Consider the following 20,943-nt stretch of genomic DNA (forward strand, 5'->3'; position numbering starts at 1 on the left):
GCGAAGAATTCCTTGATTATCTCATCTCTTTCTTGAGCTAGTTAAAAAGTATCTTACATAGTATAGTTTCTATTTTAACATTGTGTTATAACCTAAAAATACATTCAACACACTACTTGAGAGAATTAACACAGCATAACTCTCCAACATTACACATATAACATCCATTGTAACTATTGCGTAAAGCCAATCATAAAATATGCATTTTTCACACTCATCACACCTTCCCGTCCCTGAAGAGAGCTTTTAAAAGGGAGAGAATGCCTTTTTACACAGGCAGGGAGCGATGGCACAAGGGGGCCGGCTTCAACCTGCCAGGGGAGCGGGGCCGCGCTGCGGGCGGGGCCGCGGGCAGGTGGCGGCGGCGCGGCCCGCCCGGCAGGTGCCGTTAAAGGTCTCCCGGCAACCGCGCGGCCAATGGCGGCGGGGCGGGGCGGGGCGCGGCGCGGGTTTAACCCCGCGGGGCCCGGCCGGGGCCGTGCTGGCCGTGGGGCTCGCTCGGGAATCGTTTCCCTCCTCCTCCTCCTTCTCCTTCTCCCTGCGGCCGCAGCAGGTGGGGGGTGCGCGGGCTCCTCCGCCCCGTCACGGGCGGGGCGTTGGGCGCGGCGGGTAACGGCGGCCGCCGGCGGGGCGCGGGGGAGGCGGCCGGGGGCGGAGGTACCGGCGCTGCTCGGCTGGGCTCCGCTGCCGAGCCCGGCGGTTGCGGCGCTCCCGTGGTCTGGCCTCGCCCCGGGCCGGGGGAGGGCCCCGTGCGGGGGCACAGGAGCCGCTGGCCCGGGCGGGCTGTGGGTCCTGACATGTGTTCCCTTCTCTCAGGCTCCGGCTGATCGGCGGGGACGAGGGCGAGCCGCCGCGGGGCTGGCTTTGCCGGCGCTCCCCCGGCGCTGTGAGGCCCAGCGTTTGCTGTCTCTGTGAGGCTCCAAGCGGCAGATGCTCGGAGGTGAGAGCCGTAAAGCTTTCTACTGAGTCAGGGAATTTGTGACTGCTCGGGCTGAGCTGGCGGCTCACGTGATCTAAAGAGTACAGGTTTCGTAAGTGACTTGGGCTTTTTTTAAAAACGTTATTTAAAATTTTATTTATTTGTAGCAAAGCTGCTTTAAATTTGAAGATCAAATCGTAATGCGAGACTAGTTGTAGTGTTCCTGCATCCCCAGATTTTGTAGAATGCGCTGCTGCTTGCGGTGGTGAGTGAAGTAGTTAAGCAGAGCTCCATAGGCTGCCAAGGTATGATAGGAATTTCAGGGCAATGACTTAAAATAAGAAGTATTCGAAGTATAATGTGAAAGTATTAGGTAAATTTTAATAGTGAACTTAGGAAGGAGACCCAGAGAAATTATTTGGTACAATGAATGGGGATTTTAGATTATAGGTGTTTATGGGGAAAGATGTTGTTTCTAGATTTTGTGATGTTGTTTTTTTTGTTTTGTTTTGTTTTTTTTGGAGGGGGGGTGGGGCGGGGAAAGCTGTGATACAAATATCAGTTATAATTTGGACCAGAAAGATCACAGGAGAGGGTAACACGAAGCTCACAGGGCTCAATATCTCAGTTCTGAAGCTGGCAGCAGATGCTAAGGAAAAGATGTTAAGTATAGTTTGGTTGAACAGTAATGCTTTTATCTGTGTATCCTCCCAAGATGCTGCAGTCTGGAGTTGAAGGATTTCTGAGCAGAGGCTGCATCTGTCTTTTAAAATATAATAGATGCTGATGTATGTTTTTCAAAAAATTGGAGGCAGTTTATGTATTGAGTATTCACAGCAACTGATGGTGATGCAAGTCCACAGTTTGTGTTTTATGTAGAAAAAATGCCCTTATTTCCCAGCTTTTGCACTGAATGTTTCATTGCGTTCTTTATAACTGCTGTGTTAAAACATGCAAAGAATATTTGTTTTCTGTATGTTGGTCTTGTTTCGCCAGCTGTTTCCTCTTCTAGTTGATAAGTCGCAGCTTATTAGTTGTATGAAAGCATTGCTTGACCTTTCTTGCGCCATATTTAGGTATATTCTGTCTTTTTTTCCAGGGAAGGTTGTATCTCTGTGAGATATTTAAGGTGCAGAAGCTTAGTGTTCATCGGGAGGCATTATGGTGGTCTCTTCTGCCCTCTGCCCCGGGGTTCTGTTGACTGCCTGGGAGCTGTTATTTCCAGAGGACTAATCACAGGGACTGGAGTCTCTGCCTGCATGATAATGCCTAACTAGAGTCTGTTGGTTTAAGTGCACAGCAGAGTTGTCTTTTTCATTATATTAGTTTGTGTTTATGGACAAGGAATTTCAGCTGCTGATTTTTATTATCCATTTGTTTGGTATGAGGACAACCTTCTTGGTATAGTACATGAGTATATTATGTGTTATAGAGAGATGCCTGCACAGACCCCTTTGGGACTCTAATTTTTCTCTGTGACTTTCATACACTTTGCTCACCCATCTATAACTTATTCCTACACTTTACCCTTTTCCTTTTATAATCAGTCACTAATAAATTCCTTAGCATCTTAACTTAAGAGCTTTTGGAGGGAACATTGTCAAAAGTTTTTTGAAAATCCAATTATGCTGTCTTGCCCAAGTGTGTTGGATGATTCCTTCTTCCAGAGCACTGTGCAGAACTTGGTGTTCCTTCCTTCCACAGAAGGTATGCTGATATTTCACCAGTCCCATTTGTTTGGAGTTGTCAGGTCATTTTTGTGACCTGTTTTGATTAACAGAAACCTGGAATTTACAAGAGAATTATTCCTTGAATTCCCTGGTAATCTCTAGAGGAACAATGTAGTTATCTTCTTGCATTCCATGCCTGATTTAACTTTCAGGTTACATGCTGCTGAAACGTGTAAATTTCCTAATTTCTGGTATCTGGAATACTAGTTCTGGCTCTGCCCAGTAAATATCTCACCAACTTCAGGAACTAATAAGATAGTGGTTTGCTTTTCTTTTAAAAAGTTGTCTGCCTGCAGACACAGCTGTAAAGTTTGGCTAAAGCTGACCTCAAGAAGAAGAGGACACTCAGAAGATGTTTTCTGAGGTCCTCTTGTCTGTGATGTAGGGAGATCTGGTAACAGAATGTTCTGCTCTGGCTACTTATAGTAAGTGGTTTGTGAATGCAAAGGGAGAAATGCAGTTTTGAAGATTAACAATAGAGTTATTGTTTAGTGATAGGAAAATGCTAACGTGAAATCCATCGTGTTAGTTCAAAATGGGGTAGGAGTTTGGGAGCCAGATTAAATGTTTCCCTGTGTTTCAATTTTTTCAGTGATTGAAGTAACAGCATTTCAGTCATCTGTGTATATAGCATGTAGAATTGAATCTTGAGGTAGTACATCAGATTATATTCCTTGTAACCTGAGTGTTTGAGGCAAAGACCATGACAGAACAGTCATTGAACACTGAATTTTATCAGATGTAAGAGTATATTCTTGTGTAATTATATGTGTTGAGAAGATGGAATATTTGTTTTCCTAAAACCCTTGGTAATTTTAATTTGTTTTCCTGTTTGCTTTTCCAAGTAAACTGGAGGGGAGAAGTGTAGTTGGGATTTTTGAGTATGATGCATTCAGAATGAATGGAGACTTCATAACCACAGGCTGGGTGGTTTGATTTGATTGTTCATGCTACTTTTGACAATACTGGGAAATTCACCTGGAAATCTGATATTACTTAGTTTCCATGGAATGTGGGTAAGTTGAGGGATTTCTTCACCCTCATTTTGAAGCTAATAGATTAATGATTAAATTGCCATAATTCTGTAAGTGTGGGGGAAAATCTGGGCTCAGATTTAATTGCAAGAGCCATCATTAAAATTACAATATTAAATAAAGATCACTATAACTGTAATAGATTTTTAGAGGAAGATATTCTTTTTACTGTACCATTATTGCTGGATAGAATATTAGTGCTAATGATAAACTGTTATTAGGAATTGTGTAGAGAGACAATAAATATCAAAACTCTAGGGAGGAAATGCAGGGACTTTTATGGCAATTACATGAATTAAAGCAAGTATATGTCATGACATTATCAGGGATGTATTTGTAAAACTTCAATGTCACGTCTAGAGTGTACCCTAAATTTACCTAGAGTTCTGTGTCTCTTTGTCTATCCGGATCAAAGCCATCTGTGTGACATCTGTGGATTACTAGATAAGTGTAAAAGCTTTAAGCAGCTCCATAGCTCCCTTTGGGTATTATTTTAGTAGAAAAGAATCACATTGGTCTTCAAGTAAATGCTAAGTACACCCGCATTTTTACAAGTTGAAACACGTGCATGTCACAAGCTGTAGTATTTGAAATATACAGAGAAGGAATGGTAGACAATTTCTGATTGATGCTGGCATTTCAAACTTTCTTCTGAGGCATTGCACCTCTCCAGAGGTGCCTTTCCATATCCTCCTTACCTTGGCAGGGGTAGAAGTTTTCTGGGTTAGCAGATACTGCATTTCCCACTTGTGTCACACCCTGTCTGGGTTAGGGATGGCCAGATGGTGCAACATGATCACAGCACTGTGGCAGTTCTCTGCTGGTTGTTTGAGTGTGTTTTACAAACCCAGTTACAGCTGCTCCTTTTCAAGTTTAAACATGATATTTAGAAATTTTAAGTGTGCTGTTTTGTGTTAAATTTATAATTCTATTTCTTGTTGCTTATGATTTTCAAGTTTTTATATGGCCTGAACTCAGGCTTGCTTAATCAGATTTCTGTCTTAAATCTTGGCACATTTATTACCAGTTCCTCTCCTGTCCCCCAGAACACAAGTCAGTAATTTTATGAACAGCTTCTTTCAGCTCTTTGACCTTGTGAAATATACTAATTTAGAACTTTAGTCATGTTCTTGAAAAGAAAGATGTATTTATTAGTGAATCATCTAGAAGTTTCTGGAAATATTTGTGTTTTTTTTTTTTTTGTCAAAAAACTCCCAAGGTGGCTTTCTAAGAAGTTCTGGTATGTTATTACCATGACAGTGCTTTTTTTAAAGTTCCTTGGGGGTTTTGTACTTCCCTTGTTCCACCTAGCACTTAAATGCCTTGGTTTGATTACTACTTCCTTGGTATAATCAAACTCTCTGTGATTTTAGTAGGGTGTATGTTGGGGTCTTTTTGTTTGATACAAGATCTCTTTTTTCAGTGAGATGGCTCTGCTCTTGTATTGCCACTTTTGAAGTTGGGTCCCAGAGGCTCATTTTTGCACAAGCCATCCATGTCTTAGCCTCCAGGAATTTCTTGCTTGGGAGAGGAAGTTACACTGCCACTTGGGGCAATTACCTCTAGAAAGCAGTGGGTGGTTACAGGTTTTTGAGCAAGTCATTGAACCTGGTAGGGAATTAACTATAACAAATCCCTGTGTACAGGATAGTCTTGCTCAAGCATCTGCTCTGAATGAATCTGCGTGTGACTTGCAGGGTGCACATTTAGAGAATCATTGCATTCCTACACCTGGATTAAAGCTGCTTCCAGTCAGGCACTGTTTAGGGTGACAGATGCTGTGTCAGAATAGTACTGTCAGTGCAGAGAGACCTGGGGGTTGATAATACTCTATGTTCAGGGAGTGTGGGTGAAGTCTCTTAAAGAATAAAAGCCAGTTTGTTTGGAAGTAGCAGCATATCTAAAATGAGATAAGTATTTTTGTGGACTTTCCAACAGTCCTTGATGGAATTTGTATCTTAAGGTTCTTAATGATCTTTTGAAAAATGTTATAAGATTGCAGAGTTGTGATGTCAGTAATGAAAACATGCCTATACCTTAATTTGCTGCCTTTTTCTCTTATGTTTGTGCATTTATGTCTGATGGATCCAGCAGAAATAAAGTAGCATGTAAGAAGTGTGTCCTCTTAATACTTGCTGACTTTCAATTCCATTTTAAAGGCACCATTATCTAGTTAATTTGTGAACATCTTGCTTTTACAGGGGAAAAAGTTTGAAAAATACGCATAAATCAAGTGTAGAGAGAAAGCAGAACAAACTATTTCTTTAACAAGAACAGCAACTAGATCATTACATTGACTGTTTTCTTGCTGTCTTATGTGTACTTTCTCATCTGAAAGTTTTCAGGAGCTACTAAATTACAACACATGTGAGAAATAACTGTTTACCTTTTTTCCCATGTATGTTTACGAACCTGGGAAAACAATGTTCATTCAGCTGGATAATTATTTAGAGGTTTTTTTTTAGTGCTGAGCATTCTGTAACATGACTGTGTACCAGTATGATCTCTTAAAAACTTGGTGTTTCTTTGGATACTGTATTTTGTGCTTTGTCATTTGATAAGGATTTTTACTGTCTCTGTGTTCTCAAGAGACCTTAGGGATAACAAAACATTCTCCCCCGTCCCTTCCCTTCTTTCCTCACCCAAATGATATTTTTCCACTGTGATAAAAATGCAAGGTTTTGGTGGTAGAAAATTAGAAGTTGCTTAGCCAAAGTGTGTTTATTGGAACATTAGCAAGGGGCTAGGGAAGAACATCCCTGTGCTCTAAAATCTACTGAATCCATCTAAAACAGGCTTTAAACTTTGTTCCAAGTGTTGGTTGAAACAAAGGGGCCTTCTTTTCTGTCAGGTGGAGTGTTTGTTTCCCTGAAGTATGATTGTTCCCCTAACAGCTGATGGGTTGTGCTGTCCAAATCTTTAACATCTGAGCTGGATTTAAAGTTTCCAGCAGTGAGATAACTAATGCTATTATGTGCCTTCTTACTGTGGGGTGGAGGTGGGGTGAGGGGACAATCAGTTTGCTCTTTCTTTGGAGTGGGTGGCTTCCCTTTGGTTTCCAGAGGGATAGTGCTGTACTGAGTGCCTGTGCCAACAGGGTAAGGCTTCTCCTATTTGTTTCCTTCAACAGTTTTGGAGTTTCTGCAAGGAAGCAAGTAACTTGCTAGGGAAAGGCAATATTACTAAGTGTGTAAGTTAATTTAAATGGTTCAATATTTATTCAAAGTTCCTTTACCTTCTGCCAATATATCCTCTCTGGAGCCTTTGTAATACATCTCTTTAAGTAACAATCCCATTTGGATGGACATATGTTAAAACTTCATATAAGTTTACAGTAATAAAATTGTTTCCTGGTTATATGTGGCAGAAAAAAAATAGTTAGCTTGCTCTGTTTTCCCTTATGTACATCAACAGAAATAACTAGTTATCTATGAGTCTTAATTTTCATGTGTGCATGGCATTTTTGCTTTAGTTTATGGTTTACAAGACAGTTAAGGCTAAATATAGATAGATGCATAATTTTTACAGTATACTATTTACTGTGCTTACTGTGTTCCAAATTTAGTGTAAAGAAGTAGACAAATTTCACATGGTTCAAGTTCAGTAGTCACTCTCCTGTGCCTTCTTTAACCTTCTAGCTGTATTAGCCGCTTTTGTTAATCTAAAATGCTCTTGCTATTTTAGGAGATGCCTACGTAACACACGTTGCCAGCAATTGTACTGAACACTTTGCTGCTGAACCAGTTGCTCAGGTACCCAGCCTGTCTCTGTTGCTATGGGAGATTGGAAGACTATTACTGTGCCAGTGCTGTCATCAGGTAAACTGGGAATGTTTTGAGTTTAGTTGATTTGCTGATTTTACCAGTGATGTTATAGCAGCTGAAGAGAGACTGGAGTTTTGTGTGTGACATATTTGAGTAGTTAAACAGCTTGGTAAATAATACAGACAGTGCTTTGTCTTGGATTGAGTCCTTACAGAAATGCTAATGTAAAATACTGTACTTGCACATGTATGGAAAGGTTAAGAACTTGCAGTCACATTTTAATTTTTACAATCATGCCTATCGATGTATCTTTTGTTTTCAATGATTTCTCTACTTGTTCTATATTCTTTTGCTTCATAAATTTGTTACAAATTTGTTAAAGGAGTAAATATTTTCTTGCCCGTTTCTGCCTAGTGGAAGAGTAAATTGCAGCATACACTTAATAAGTATAATAATACTATACATTCTATAAGAACTTTACTGAATGCACATCTCTTGCACCTGTGTTGTAGTAAGTCAATAAAAAGGAAGTGTGGTCAGTTTTTTCTTGGTGAAAGAGTAAAATTTGAGAGGTACAACACTTTAAAGTGTTATTGAGTCTAAATCTTCAGTGGAAGTTTCTGTTTTATATATATTATGCATTGTTTAATGTCCTTCTAGATCAAATTCTGAGTTCTAGAATCTAAATTTCTCTAAATAAGTTGAATACATAAGGGTTTGATTTTGTGATGTGTTAAAATAACTGATTTCTTTTTAATGTTTAACTTCTAGATAGCAAAAATATACCTCCATATACCTCAGAAAGAAAAAGATCTCCTACAAGCATGAGCTCACAAGTGCTACACTTGTCACTGCCTTCATCCAAAAGCATGCACAGCTTTTTCAGTGCCTTCTGCACAGAAGAGAATATTGAACAGAGTATATCCTATATTGATAGGGTAAGCCAGATCTTTCTGTTTATTGGAGATTGTCACCTGCACACAATCAATTGTTGTAAAAAAGATTGACTGGATTAAGAAGGCTTCTTCTTCAATGCCCAGAAGCTGAAGTTGGTGGGGAAGTAAGAGTCACATTTTCCCTCTTCATGCAGGATTTCACCTGATGCTGTTTTTGTCTTTTGGAGAATGGTGGGAGATTGATCCTGTTATTGATCTCATTTCCCCCCCTCTCCCCTTGTCTTTTACCAGGAATTAACAACATTGGGGTTTCCCTCTATTTATGCGGAGTCCAAAGGAAAAGAATTAAATTTAGTATCTATGGTAAATTGCATGAATGAATTGCTTGTACTGCAGCACAAGAATCTTCGAGCTCAGGAAGAAATAGAAATACAGCATCTGAAACTGGGAAGTGATATGGATCATTTGCAGAACTGCTATGCTAAGTTAAAGGTAGAAAACAAGATCATTCCACTAGAATTATGCAGCTCTCTACATTCTTAACAGCAACTCTTTTTTTCTATGCAGTACTAATTTGCAGTTGTATTTTCATGTGCATTTTGGGGATTTTGGAAGTCTTTTTTTCCCCAAATGAAAATGCCTTAAAGTTAATGAAATAAGAGTTAATAAGAGAACTTCTAATTACTTAGAATTTTAGCCTCCTTAATCAAGGAAGGGGGAAGATGGTTTGAATTGGGAGTGTTAATGTACACTTTGGGTGAAAATATTAAACCCTTCAGTTTAGTATTGCTTAAATTTAGTAATTCAGTTTAGTATCACTTAGTATTGCTTAAAAGGGTATGCCCAGCTCTAAAAGAAAAATTCCCAATGTAACAAGTACAAGCACAGATAACTTTTCTAGTGTGGGGCTTTTATTAGTCTTTTTTCATATCATTAGCTTTTTCCATGTGGCTTTTTTGTTGTTGGATTCCTTGAACATCCAACTACAAAGTCTCTTTGTAAGAATTGCTCAGAAAGTGTTGTCAAATCACGAGTTACTAAGCTTCATTTTATCACAGGATAAACACATGCTCAAGGCCAGTCCCTGTGCAGTAGCTGGTATATTGGAAGTTCCTGGGTGCTCTTGTATGTGCAGTCATATTAGAAAAGACTTGACTTTCTCTTAGTTCTGTCAAGAAAATTAAATATAAAAAGAGACAATTCAGTGCTTTTTTAGGTTTGCTTTTCACTTGGGCTGGTTGGCACTGTCTCCTTGAAAAATACTATAGTAGATTTTCAAAATCATAGTAGCCCTTTTGCTGAGATTGATCCTTCATGTAGAAGGATTTTGATGACATTAAAAGTAATCTGTAACTGCACTGATTTCTATACAAACACTGGAAAATGTTAGGTTCTAGAACATTCCAGTTGCTTTCCCTAGATTAATAGCTGTAAGGGGAGAGAGGGAAATCTTCTTAGTACTACATGAATCCCAGGGCATCTAATTGGCTGTCAGCTTGTGAGGTTCCTTGTGTAGATTCTTTCAGCTACCATACAGCAATCCTCTTGACTTCCACTATTGTGTCACCTGTATTTCACTGTGGTGTGCTTAGAAGTTCTTGTTGCTTAAATATATCTACATATATCAGTATGCATATGAAGGAAAAGTTTGTGTTTGGCTTGTCATTTAAGCTGCCAGTTTCGGGTCTGAGAGTCATTCATGGACAAAACTTTTTAAAATGCTACTTTTGCATTGTCTGTTATAATGAGATCATCTGTCTAACTTTCTCTCTATATGTGAAATGTTCCATTTGCATTGTTATGGTCACAGTCTGTATATCTGTGTTAATTGTACCCTTGATTATTCAACAGAAATGCTCTAGTAAAACTGTAGTTCCGAATTCATAGAGGTTGCTTAATATCCACCTTACTGTCACAGTACAGATATGCTTACAGAATCCTGACTTAATGAAAAAGTCCTAACTGTAAAAGATAATATCTGTTAAATACCAAGCCACGTCTCATGTGAGGTGGTTTGGCAGTTTGGTTACCATGGCTTGTTTGTTTTGGTGGGGTTTTTTTAAATCTTATGCTTTTAATTCTTATTGATACTGAACTATCAACACTTTTTCTAGGAACAGTTGGAATTATCTAAAAGGGAAATAGTTGGGCTTCAGGAAAGAGACAGACAACTGCAAAGCAAGAACAGAAATTTGCACCAGTTACTTAAAAATGAAAAGGATGAAGTGAGTTGTTTTGTACATTAACACAAGTCATTATATAGATATTGAAGAATATTTTTTTTTATGCATGAAGTCTTGTAATTGCTCATTTTGAATGTGGTTTTTTTGTTTGGTAAATGTTGTCTTTCAAGTTGACTGGCATGTTGCATATGGAGAAATAGGCTCTATAAGGAATAGGTCCAAGTTACAACAATAGTAGAGAGTACTGCATAAATGCAGATGTGCAGTTTTCTGGGATTTTTCTGTACACCTTTATCTTAGAATGTTCAGATATATCAAAAAGTAGGAGGGGCAACAGGATTCAGTCACTTACTAAAACATTTGTGTATAGAGGCTTTTGGAGCTTTCTTATTATATTTTAGAGACCAGTAAGGGAGGTGGGGAGGAACCCAGCTCAAAACTACCATCTCATTAAACTTGAATATCTTGAAACAATTAAGACCATAAAACACTTTGACATCCATGACACTTCTCAGTTTGGCGTTTGTTTCCTTTATGCTCCTTCCCTAGCATTGTACTTCACGTGGCTCCTATGTTTTTGTGAATGTGGCTCCTCTGAGTTTCTGTGAATGTTCTGTGTTCATAAACATATTCATATAGTTGGGAATAACAGTACTAACTGTTCATAGTGTACTTCCTAGAGTTCCAGCTTAAAATATTGAATGTGCTGTATGTTTGTAAGGTTAAATCATAAAATTAAAAAAAAAAACCCCAAACAGTACAACCCTAGGAGTTGATAGTGCATGTCAAAAATTTGCTTTATGATGTTTTAATGTTTTTAGACCAAATGGAATAGTCTGTCTTTCAATGTCCTGATGCCCCAAGGAAGAGGAGTTTATTTTTAGTGTAAGCCTAACAAGCATGCTTTAGGATGGGCATAAACCTAGATCCTGAACATGAATTGCTGAAAGTAAAGATACATCTTTCTCTGCTCTGTTCAATAAAGGCATTAAAGGTTATGTGACTTATCAGAACATTAATTCAGTTGTACTTCAGAGGAATTACAGTATTATAACCTGCTGTTTATGATATGGGTTTCTGCTGAAAAGAAACTACCTCTCCTGAGATAAGCCTGAGATCAGCATCCATGGGGTGGGACAGCTCTTCTGATTCCTTTTGTCACTTCCTTTCACCAGAACAGTTTAATAGAAGTTTTGTTTTGCCTCATGTGTTTTGATTTTTCTGAAGAAATTTATGTTTATACTTTAGCTGGAGAAACAGCCTTTTGTGGCATTGCTTTTAGGTTCAGAAGTTACAGAACGTAATTTCAAGTAGAGCTACACAATACAATCATGATATGAAGAGGAAAGAGAGAGAATATAACAAATTAAAGGAGCGGTTACATCAGTTAGTAATGAATAAAAAAGACAAAAAGTTAGGTAAGTAGCTCTTTGAATTTTACCACAGCACAATTAGCATATTCTGTATGTTAACCAGAGCCAATTTTAAGCAATTTTATCATTAAAGGCAATGCAGCCGTTTGCAGATTTTATTTAGATGTTAGAACCTTAAAGAAAAGATTAAATATTTCATGTTAACTAACTGTGTAAGACTTTTCTACCTTGTGTTCCAAGCATAAACCAAATGCTGATCTTTACCTAATGAGGTGGGGTTGTTTTTTTCCTCCTTACTAAGGAAAACTTATTCCTGGGATTTCATAGGAATCAATGCCTATGCTAGAGCCATCTCTCCTTTATTTTCTTGCTACTGTTGCTATCACAAGATTTTGGATAATAGTCATAAAGACTGTATTCTTCCAAGCAGGTGCCATCAGGAAGGCACACTGCATGAGCTTTTACTCTGGAGATCCTACACTCTGCTTGTGGTTATCACAAGTAAGGAGAGGTTTGAGAGGAGGTAACACAAGGCAGATGTACCATCCTGTACTATGTGAAATGAGGAGAAACCAGATCTTTATCATGAGTACTTGTATGTTGTACTGCCCAAAAATTGTGTTCAAGACATTCATCAGTGCTATTTACTGTAAATATAGTTTTCTGTGAGAAATGGCTGAAAACTGGTATTGTTGTTAGTATTAAAAAAAGTACCTTTTGGTTCATCTATCTGGCCTTAAAGTATTTATATATCTCCAGTGGAAGGGAAGTCCTGCTCTTGTCCACCTGCCACCCCCAAACTCCACTATTTGCCAGCTGTAGTATATATTTTAGTAAGCTCATTTAGTTCACTAAACCAGAAGAAAACTATTCCTGTTGTTCCCAAGATGGTTCTCTGCTTACTTAGTTTTCTGTAAGTCCTTGTGCTTAAGCCAAACTAGGTTGGACACAGTAGGAGGATCACCTATTTTGGCTGCAGAAAGTCTTTAGATATCATTTCAGTAAGCTCTAGAAACTTCACCCTGAGGTCAGCAAAACTTAAACATTCTTGACTTCTGATGACTAGTACTAGTTCAAGTATCAGTGAGGTGAAAATAGCAAGTGTTTAAAACTAGTTACTGCTTACTTGATAGCTAACTAGCTTGGACCACCAATCTGTAGTCTTATATTGGGTTTGGGGTTTTGTTGGTGGTGTGGTTGGGGTTTTTTCGTTTTATTTTTATTCAAATGTGGACAGAGAAGTTTTGAGGCATACCTTATGAAACATTCCTTACCTTAAACAGGAGATAAAACTGGCAGTATTGCCAGAATGAACATAGAATTGATACATTGATATAAAGGTTGAAATAGAAATGAAGGTGTCATTAAGAAAAGAATAAAAAAGATAAGACAGGATAAGAATGTCTTTCTGAGTTTCCAAACACAAAAACTTACCCTTTTTTCTTTGACTATTTTATTTTTGCTTTAAGTAGGGCCATGTGGTTTCGTATGAGTCTGAAGATTGAGGGGGATATTTGAGTAATATGGTCTTTTTATAATAACTACATGTAAATGCAATGTCATCTAAATCTTTATCTATTTGCATATTGTTTCACACTTTGAAATATCCTTTTCATTTGTAGCTATGGAAGTTCTAAATTATGTTGGTAGAGCTGATGGGAAGAGAGGTGCATGGAGGACTGATAAGACAGAAGCCAGGTAGTTGTCTTAGAACAACATTAATTGAAGCATGTATGAGGGCTGTTATGTTGTTACTATAAGATTATTTCTTCCAGAAATGAAGAAGAAATGTACAAAGTTCTGTTAAGTGATTATGAACAACGCCAAAAACAGCTTTTACTGGAAAATACTGAGCTAAAGAAGGTTCTTCAGCAAATGAAGAAAGATATTATTTCACTTCTTCCACCACAGAAACAAAAACCAAAAGAAAGACCTGAAGATGGGCTGGTAAGTATTCAGTTAAAACTGAATTTCCAAAGTGATTTGGTATAGTACTGGAGTAATTTGATAGTTATTAAAAAGAAAATAAACTTCTTCTGAGAGTTGCAATGGATTGCACATCATGTGCTTTGTGTGAAATTCATCCAATATAAATATAAATATTCTGCTCTCTGTGAGCAATACACAGTGTATTCTTTCCGGTAAGTAAATTAAAAGCTGAAAAATATTCTTTGAATGAATGTAAATGCAGTAGGTACTGGTATGTAGTTCTATATTGCAATGAAAAATACTGGATTTTGGATGCTCTGGGGGGTTTTGTTTGTTTCCAGATTTCAAGTATTTCTTCACACAGGATATTTTTATTGAACAATTTACTGCCATGGCTGTGTAGAACAGCCATGTAGGGTCTCTGTCACCTCCTTTATAAGGTGTGAGTACTCTTTTTGACTGGATGACTTGTCCCCATACTGGGGCAGCTACTGCCTAAGTCAGACAGCAGAACTCGGCAGTCTGACCCTGTCTAGGTTGAAGATGTGAGTGACTGAGTCTTGCTAGCTGACCCAAAGTCTCTGTGGACGGGTTCTGGGGTCTGCCTGGTCACTTGCCTCCTCAGCATTAGGCTGTCAGGGAGCTGAACTCTCAGAGAGTCAAATTTCCCTGGTTGGAAAAATCTTTATGTAAGGGTTTTCCTTCTCTTCAGTAAATTGTATCTGTGCACATATTTATGTAAACAAATACACATATTTGGAGGGGTGAAATGGTTTGCAGCTTCTTATTTCTGCTTTTACAGGTGCTGTCAGACCAGGAGGAAGATATTGGGGAATTAAATAAAGAGAATATGTGGGAATTATCTTGTGAAACTGTGCGAGAGCAGCTTACCAATAGCATTAGAAAACAGTGGCGAATGTTGAAAAATCACGTTGAAAAGCTGGATAACCAAGGTTGGTGTTTAACTGCATTATATGTACCTATATTTAGAAAAAGTAATGCAGATGTGGCACTTTGAAATAATTGGATGCAAAATAAGTAATTTCCTCTAAAGAGCCTAGTCTTGCCACATCCTCTGAGACTTCTTGTGGCATTCTAAAACAAACCAGCTGATGGTATGGTGCTGGACTCTCCTCATTTCCAGCTGTTAAACAGCATTAAGACAGCTAAAAATATATAAAATTCTTTCCTAGTATTATTTTCCCATGCAAGTAAATGCAGCCACTACCACAGGGATGTTTGCTGTCGAGTGAGATTGAGAAGGTCATGCATGCAGTTGCAAATAAAAGAGCAGATGGCCTTTGACAGTATGTTTACACCCTAGAAAGGATTTTGAGACTGCTTGTAATACTTTATTTTGTGTAACTAACTGAAAAATAAGCATCAGGAAAAATGTTACAATTTTTTGCTTTTTTTTTTTTTTGGAGTCATCTTCTAGGTTGTTTTTTAGTTTATAGGAATGACCATAGTATAGCCCTTTAGGATTCTATTAATGTTCAAATACTGGCTTTAGGGGATCAAAACTTGGCTTATTACAATCATTGTGATTTAGCTATTCACGGAGTTAAATAAGCCAGTGTCTAATTGTACAAAATACAACAATTTCTGTCATTCATTACTTTACTGGAATGAAAACGTGCATCCAATGTTTGTTAGCTCCAGTTCTCCTTCACAGGACTTGAAGGAAAAGGCTTTCTTTTTATATCTGTGATAAATATAGTTACTGCCATATTTTTATGAACACATAAGCCCTTCAGAAATGGGCTCAGAAGAATGGGCTAACAGCATGTCAGTGAAAGAAAAAAATCTTTAGTTGTCTTGAGTTTTCTTTTAAATGACTGCTGAAATAAGCAAGATTTTTCTGTAACACTTATTGCAATGTAGATGGTTGGTTTACCTTGGGGAATGTGAAACAGCTGGGTTTTCATTGCTTTTTCTTTTTTTTGAACCAGATTTGATGGACAATTATTAGTGTAGCACCAGTTCTGGAACTCTTGTCTCTGATAGGAATGCTTTTGAGTACACGGTGTGTCTGTCTTTCAGGCTGAAACAAATAGTCTAAAACCTTTTGCTCTTCCAAGGAGTCTCTGATATGAGGTGGTTTTTTTAACTTGTTTTAAAGATGCTTTTTTCCTCTCTTAGTGTCACGTGGACATTCAGGAACTTTGAATGAAAAAGATGTAATTTCAAGAGAAGACCATGAGCTAGAAACTGAAAAGCTAGAGTTAGAAATTCAGCAATGTAAAGAAATGATCAGAACTCAGCAACAGCTCTTACAGGTAGTAGGCTTTATTTTTTCCTGTTTTTCTCAACTGAATCCAAGTGTATTTTATTTAATGTTCCACTGTTCTTGCCTCTGAGCCTTTCTCCATTCCTTGATCATGCTTTTAAAATAAAACAACACAGTGGGTGGTCTGAGGATAACTGTGCCAGTGGCTTGGTTAATAATTTAAGGACTTTTTACTCCTGGTAGGAATAATTTTGGAGGCCAAACAAGGTGAGGCTGTCTGAACAGGGACATTTTGATTGCTATCTGAAATCTGCCCCCGCTATCCACCAACGTGATAAATACTGCATTCTTTCCATATTTAACTTCAACCATTTTTCTAATAAAACTGAAACTGTGGAAATAACTTACCTCTTAAGTCACTCCCAAATTAACATTTTGTCTTTTGTTGCTTTATATCTGTAGCAACAGCTTACATGTGATGATGACACCACTCTGTTACTACAAGACTGCTATTTGTTGGAAGAAAGAGAGCGTCTTCAGGAAGAATGGAGACTATTTCGAGAACAAAAAAAGAACTTTGAGAAGGAACGGAAAAGTTTTACAGAAGCGGCTATTAGATTAGGACTTGAGGTATTAGGAAAGGGAGCTCTTAGGGAAGATGAATAGCAAGTCTTTCTTTTATACATGCTGCAGTGCAGCCATCCAGCAATATCTGTTTCTGATGTCTATAGAGAAAGATGATTGCCATACTGTATAAATCATATCTTTGGTTGTTCTGGAAGATCATTCTCTTGGCAATTGAAAAAGCCAAAGTTTTTGTGTATTTTGGAAAATACAGTTTCTGCAACTGGAACCAAACCATTTTTGTTTCAGCTTTTGAAATATCTTAAGTACTTCCAAAATTTATTAACTAAATCCCTTGGATACTTGTAAAGTTTGGTTTCCTACAAAAGTAAGGCCTATGCAAATTTCAGTCCAATTTGGCCTCAGAGTTGAATCTCAGAGGTAGCTGATTTCCAAACTTTGGTGAAAACCACTAACTTTTGCAAAAACACCAAGTAATTACTGTGCTTTCCTTAGTAGGGTCATTATCTGTTCTGGTTTTGTAGGTAAGCTGGCCAATAAGCACAGATACTGGCAGGCAGAGTAGATGTGTCTGTGAATGAGCTCTAGCACATGTCCTTTGGTCTAACCCATAGTTAGGGTCAAAAATGTGAAGGAGCTTAAAAGTTTGGCAGGGAAAGATCATGATGATGTGATTGTGAAACTAGGATGGTACAGATATGACAGGAAAAAAGAAATGGACTTTATTGCTTAAAGAACAGCTTGCTTTGATGTGCAGAGCAGAAAGTTGGAGTGGGATGTGATTAAAATTTATAATGCTGTGGATTCAGTTTGAGCAGACGAAAGCCCTACTGTTGTTCACCAAATCCCTCAAGACTTGGACTAGAGGGAACTCTTAATTTGGAATTAAATCAAAAACATACTGAAGAAGGTAGCTTTTTTTTTTATAGTTAGGTAGTTGACTTCTAGATTTTCTTGAAGAAGATAGTAAAGGCAATGTGTACTATGAAGTTCAAAAAGCAATTGCCTGAGCTTATGGGCAACACACTCACAGATAATAAAAATGGGGCACAAGGGAGTGCTTTCAGTATCTATAATCAAATAGCTTTTGGGAATGGGAACCTGTGAGGGAATGCACTGCAGAAAGTGACCATGCTCATAAATAGCCTCTCTTGTGGCCACTGTTGGGGACAGAATATGGAGCTAACTGGCCAACCTGTCTGACCTAGAATATAAAATACTCTAGATTTTACTTAAACTACTGGGATAGCAATAGTTCACATGGTAACAAATACAAACTATGATGAATTTAATTTTATTTGCATTTTAGTGAGTTAGTTACTTTCATGTTGCCCTTGGAATTCAGCTTTAAAAGTCGTGAGTGGGATACATAATAATTGTTTGTCTGGAAATGTTTAGGACTACATTGCAGCATAAGTATAACTGCTCATGCTTCAGCTTGTCAGAATGCTGAGGTATGAAATGAGAAGCAATGCTGTGAGTTTTGTGGGTGTTTGTGAAAGTTTGCGTTGGAGTTCAGCTTCCTCTGTTTTTCTACTGACACAGAATAGGAGCATCCTGTTTCTGATGGCTTTTGGAGATGAAATAGCTTGTTGCTTGATTCCAGAGCCATTGGATCTTTTGGAGGTTGTCTGTTGGGCATTATTTTCTTTTTCTGTGCTCTGAGGGGCTGGAAAGTGAAACAACCTGGTTTTTCTCTTGCCCCAGTTTTAGATAGAAGCAGTCAGGGCTATTTTCAGTGTAATTTTCCCTGTTTAGAAGGTTTAAGAAGTAATTGTTCCTGGTAGCTGCCTTGGATGAGAGCTGATCCAAGAGGTAGTGCTGCTCTGAATGGGGAGCACAGGAGATGGTGTCACTTTAGTGTAAAGTGAAAGGATTGCTCAGACCTCTGTGGAACAAACTGTGGGACTTGGCTGTAGGTGCCTCCTCAGCCAATCCTTGTTGGGTTCAAAAGCTTGCTCACAGGCAGTATTTGCTTTGTTAAGCTGCTGGCTCTCCTTGGTGACATGGACCTGTTACAACTTTGTCTTTCTGAAATAGAATAGCATCAGTTTATTGTGGCCTAGGCTTTTTCCTGTGGTCATAAATGTAAACTGTCATTTCTTTTCTTAGAGAAAGGCATTTGAAGAAGATAGAGGAGCATGGCTGAAGCACCAGTTCTTAAGTATGACTGCTGATTGCAAGTCTGAAAATCTGACAACTCCAAGTGCCTTCTTAAGAAGCAAGTATTTGGTTCAAATTATGTTCTTGCAGAGTTTCTTTTTCCTCCTTTCAACTAGAAGTCACAAGTATGAACAAAACAATTAAAAAACCAAAAGGTCTCAAGAAAAATTTTACCATCTATCTGTATGCCTCTACGTATCAGGGCAAATGATGGTTCAAAATTTCCTTTGAAAACGTGAATTGTAACTCCCTTCCTGATAATTACTTATGTAGTGAATTTGTATTTCTGAAACAATCTGACAGCACAGCAGGTAACTTTCAGGTGCTTTCATAAATACTGTAGAACATGTAATCATTCTGGTTTTCCACTTCATATAAAAGCTTTGAAATCTAAATGTGAGAAGGGATTAACCTGGCCCTGCTAAGTTTGCCATGTCTTTCCATTGACTTGAGTGATGGTTAGGTTAAACAGTAAGACATCTAACTTCGTTTTGGTTTTGTTCTCTGTATTCTGAGAAATTTACAGGTTTTCATGTTGGTGTTAGTCTGTACATGCTGGAGAAGTCTTTACTTCAGGAGTAAAAAAGCTTTATCAATTGTAAAGTGAGAAACTACACCTGAGTGACTTCATATGACTACGTGCAGTGGTAGCTGTGTTTGCAAATGCTGCATTTTCAAATGTATAGTCCTAATTTTAACATAACTTCATTCAATAGCATTACAAATATTTTTAAAAATTTATCCCACATATATACCAATAACAGTTTTGTTATAGCTCTGCTTTAAGGTCTTTATGGTTTGTTTGGTTTGGTTTTTTTTTTTTTTTTTTTTTTTAAAGCAGAGGATGCAAACACTTGAAAGGCTTGTTTCTTTCCAGTGGACTGTGGTTTAACTGATGTGTGTCTCTCTTAGGTTCTGACCCAGACATTCGTTTAGTGAGGTCTGTATCTCGGCAAAGAAGACCTCCCTCTGTGCTGAGTCCTACTGTTTCACCAGAACCTTGCCAGATATCTCAGTATATTGCACAAAACAGGTTTGTGAAACAATGTTGTAGATGGTTTGTAAAGTGCTGAACTGTATGTAGAGCACAGCATAATCTAAAGCTTATGGTTGGTATATAACCAAGGATATTAAACATTTTATCATAAAAACAATACTCTGTTTCCATTCAAAGTGTTATTTATTTGCATTGTAACTTCTGTTTCCTCTTCCAGTGTTGCATCAGAAAAACCTGCTGCAGATAACATGCCAAATCTGTGGGTGGAAAGTGATGACAAGGAAGAAACTGAAGAATGCACAAAGTCATGGGAAGACTCTGGACTTGGCACTCTATGTAGAAACTTGCACATGGAACAGCTGCCTTAGACTTCTAGGGCTGCCTGCTGGAATTTTGGTTAGGGACTTGTTCATAAACATCATTCTAAATGAAACAGAATGCTGTGAGTTTGATCATTCTTCTGGAGGATTATGTGGTGATCTGAATTGTGGTGTGTTTCTATGTGTGTGCACATGGCTTTTATTTTTTAGACCATTTTTTGCCTCTTTCTTGCAACTCTTGAAGAAAATTTAAGAATATATAAAAGCTTTGATATTTTTCTAGTAACAGAAGCTCTAATTCTGTGAATAAAGCAGTGGTCTGAAACTTTGACTGTAATGAAATACTGGTTCCTAATGTTACCTTTCATCACAGGCAGAGATAGCACTTTTAGAAATTGTTTAATTATTGGAAACATTCATTTATGTCTCAATTGTAACTGGCATTAAATCCTTTTTTGCCTCGACTTGAATGTACAGTATACTGTAGATTTTTAACAAAACAGGTTCTATATTTATTGTGTGATTTGAAAATACCTCTTTGATATCTCAATGATTTAAAGTGCAAAATCTTTATATATTTGTAAATAGAACAAGTGGTTATGCTGAGAAACCATGACATGAAACACATGCATACATAAATATTATTTTACATGGCATTTTAAATTGTTTTCTAGTGATACTCAGTTTACAGATCCATTAGGACTTTAAATGGTTCAGTCAGGAACCAAAGTATTTCAAATGTGAACAATAAACATGTAATTCTATTCTAAAAAACCCTGGTTCTATGATTTGTGTGCTGTAAACTTGTAAGCTACTATGG

At 37.9% G+C, this 20,943-nt stretch overlaps 1 protein-coding gene across 3 annotated transcripts; it reads left to right on the plus strand.

Annotated features, from left to right (window-relative positions):
• Positions 1-466: 466 nt before the first annotated feature.
• On the plus strand, positions 467-20,241 carry SSX2IP (SSX family member 2 interacting protein). 3 transcript variants are annotated; one of them, XM_053985557.1, is made up of 15 exons: positions 467-553; positions 817-940; positions 7,368-7,501; positions 8,219-8,385; positions 8,635-8,835; positions 10,458-10,568; positions 11,809-11,944; positions 13,522-13,597; positions 13,675-13,846; positions 14,631-14,781; positions 15,971-16,107; positions 16,521-16,688; positions 18,756-18,864; positions 19,719-19,839; positions 20,021-20,241. In XM_053985557.1, the coding sequence occupies exons 3-15, from the start codon at positions 7,459-7,461 to the stop codon at positions 20,169-20,171; spliced, it is 1,743 nt and encodes a 580-aa protein (XP_053841532.1). In that variant the 5' UTR covers positions 467-553; positions 817-940; positions 7,368-7,458; the 3' UTR covers positions 20,172-20,241. The 3 variants fall into 3 exon arrangements, with proteins under 3 accessions (XP_053841532.1, XP_053841531.1, XP_053841533.1); XM_053985556.1 differs by lacking the exon at positions 467-553 and adding an exon at positions 614-657; XM_053985558.1 differs by lacking the exon at positions 467-553 and having other exon boundaries at positions 734-940.
• Positions 20,242-20,943: the final 702 nt, after the last annotated feature.

The sequence above is a fragment of the Vidua macroura genome, chromosome 9 (assembly GCF_024509145.1).
Source record: "Vidua macroura isolate BioBank_ID:100142 chromosome 9, ASM2450914v1, whole genome shotgun sequence".
In the NCBI taxonomy this organism is placed as follows: Eukaryota; Metazoa; Chordata; class Aves; order Passeriformes; family Viduidae; genus Vidua; species Vidua macroura.

Coding starts and splice junctions, on each gene's coding strand:
- SSX2IP (XM_053985557.1), top strand. CDS start 7,459: ATGGGAGATTGGAAGACTATTACTGTGCCAGTGCTGTCATCAG. Junction 8,386..8,634: donor GTATATCCTATATTGATAGG/GTAAGCCAGATC, acceptor GTCTTTTACCAG/GAATTAACAACATTGGGGTT. Junction 10,569..11,808: donor TTAAAAATGAAAAGGATGAA/GTGAGTTGTTTT, acceptor CATTGCTTTTAG/GTTCAGAAGTTACAGAACGT.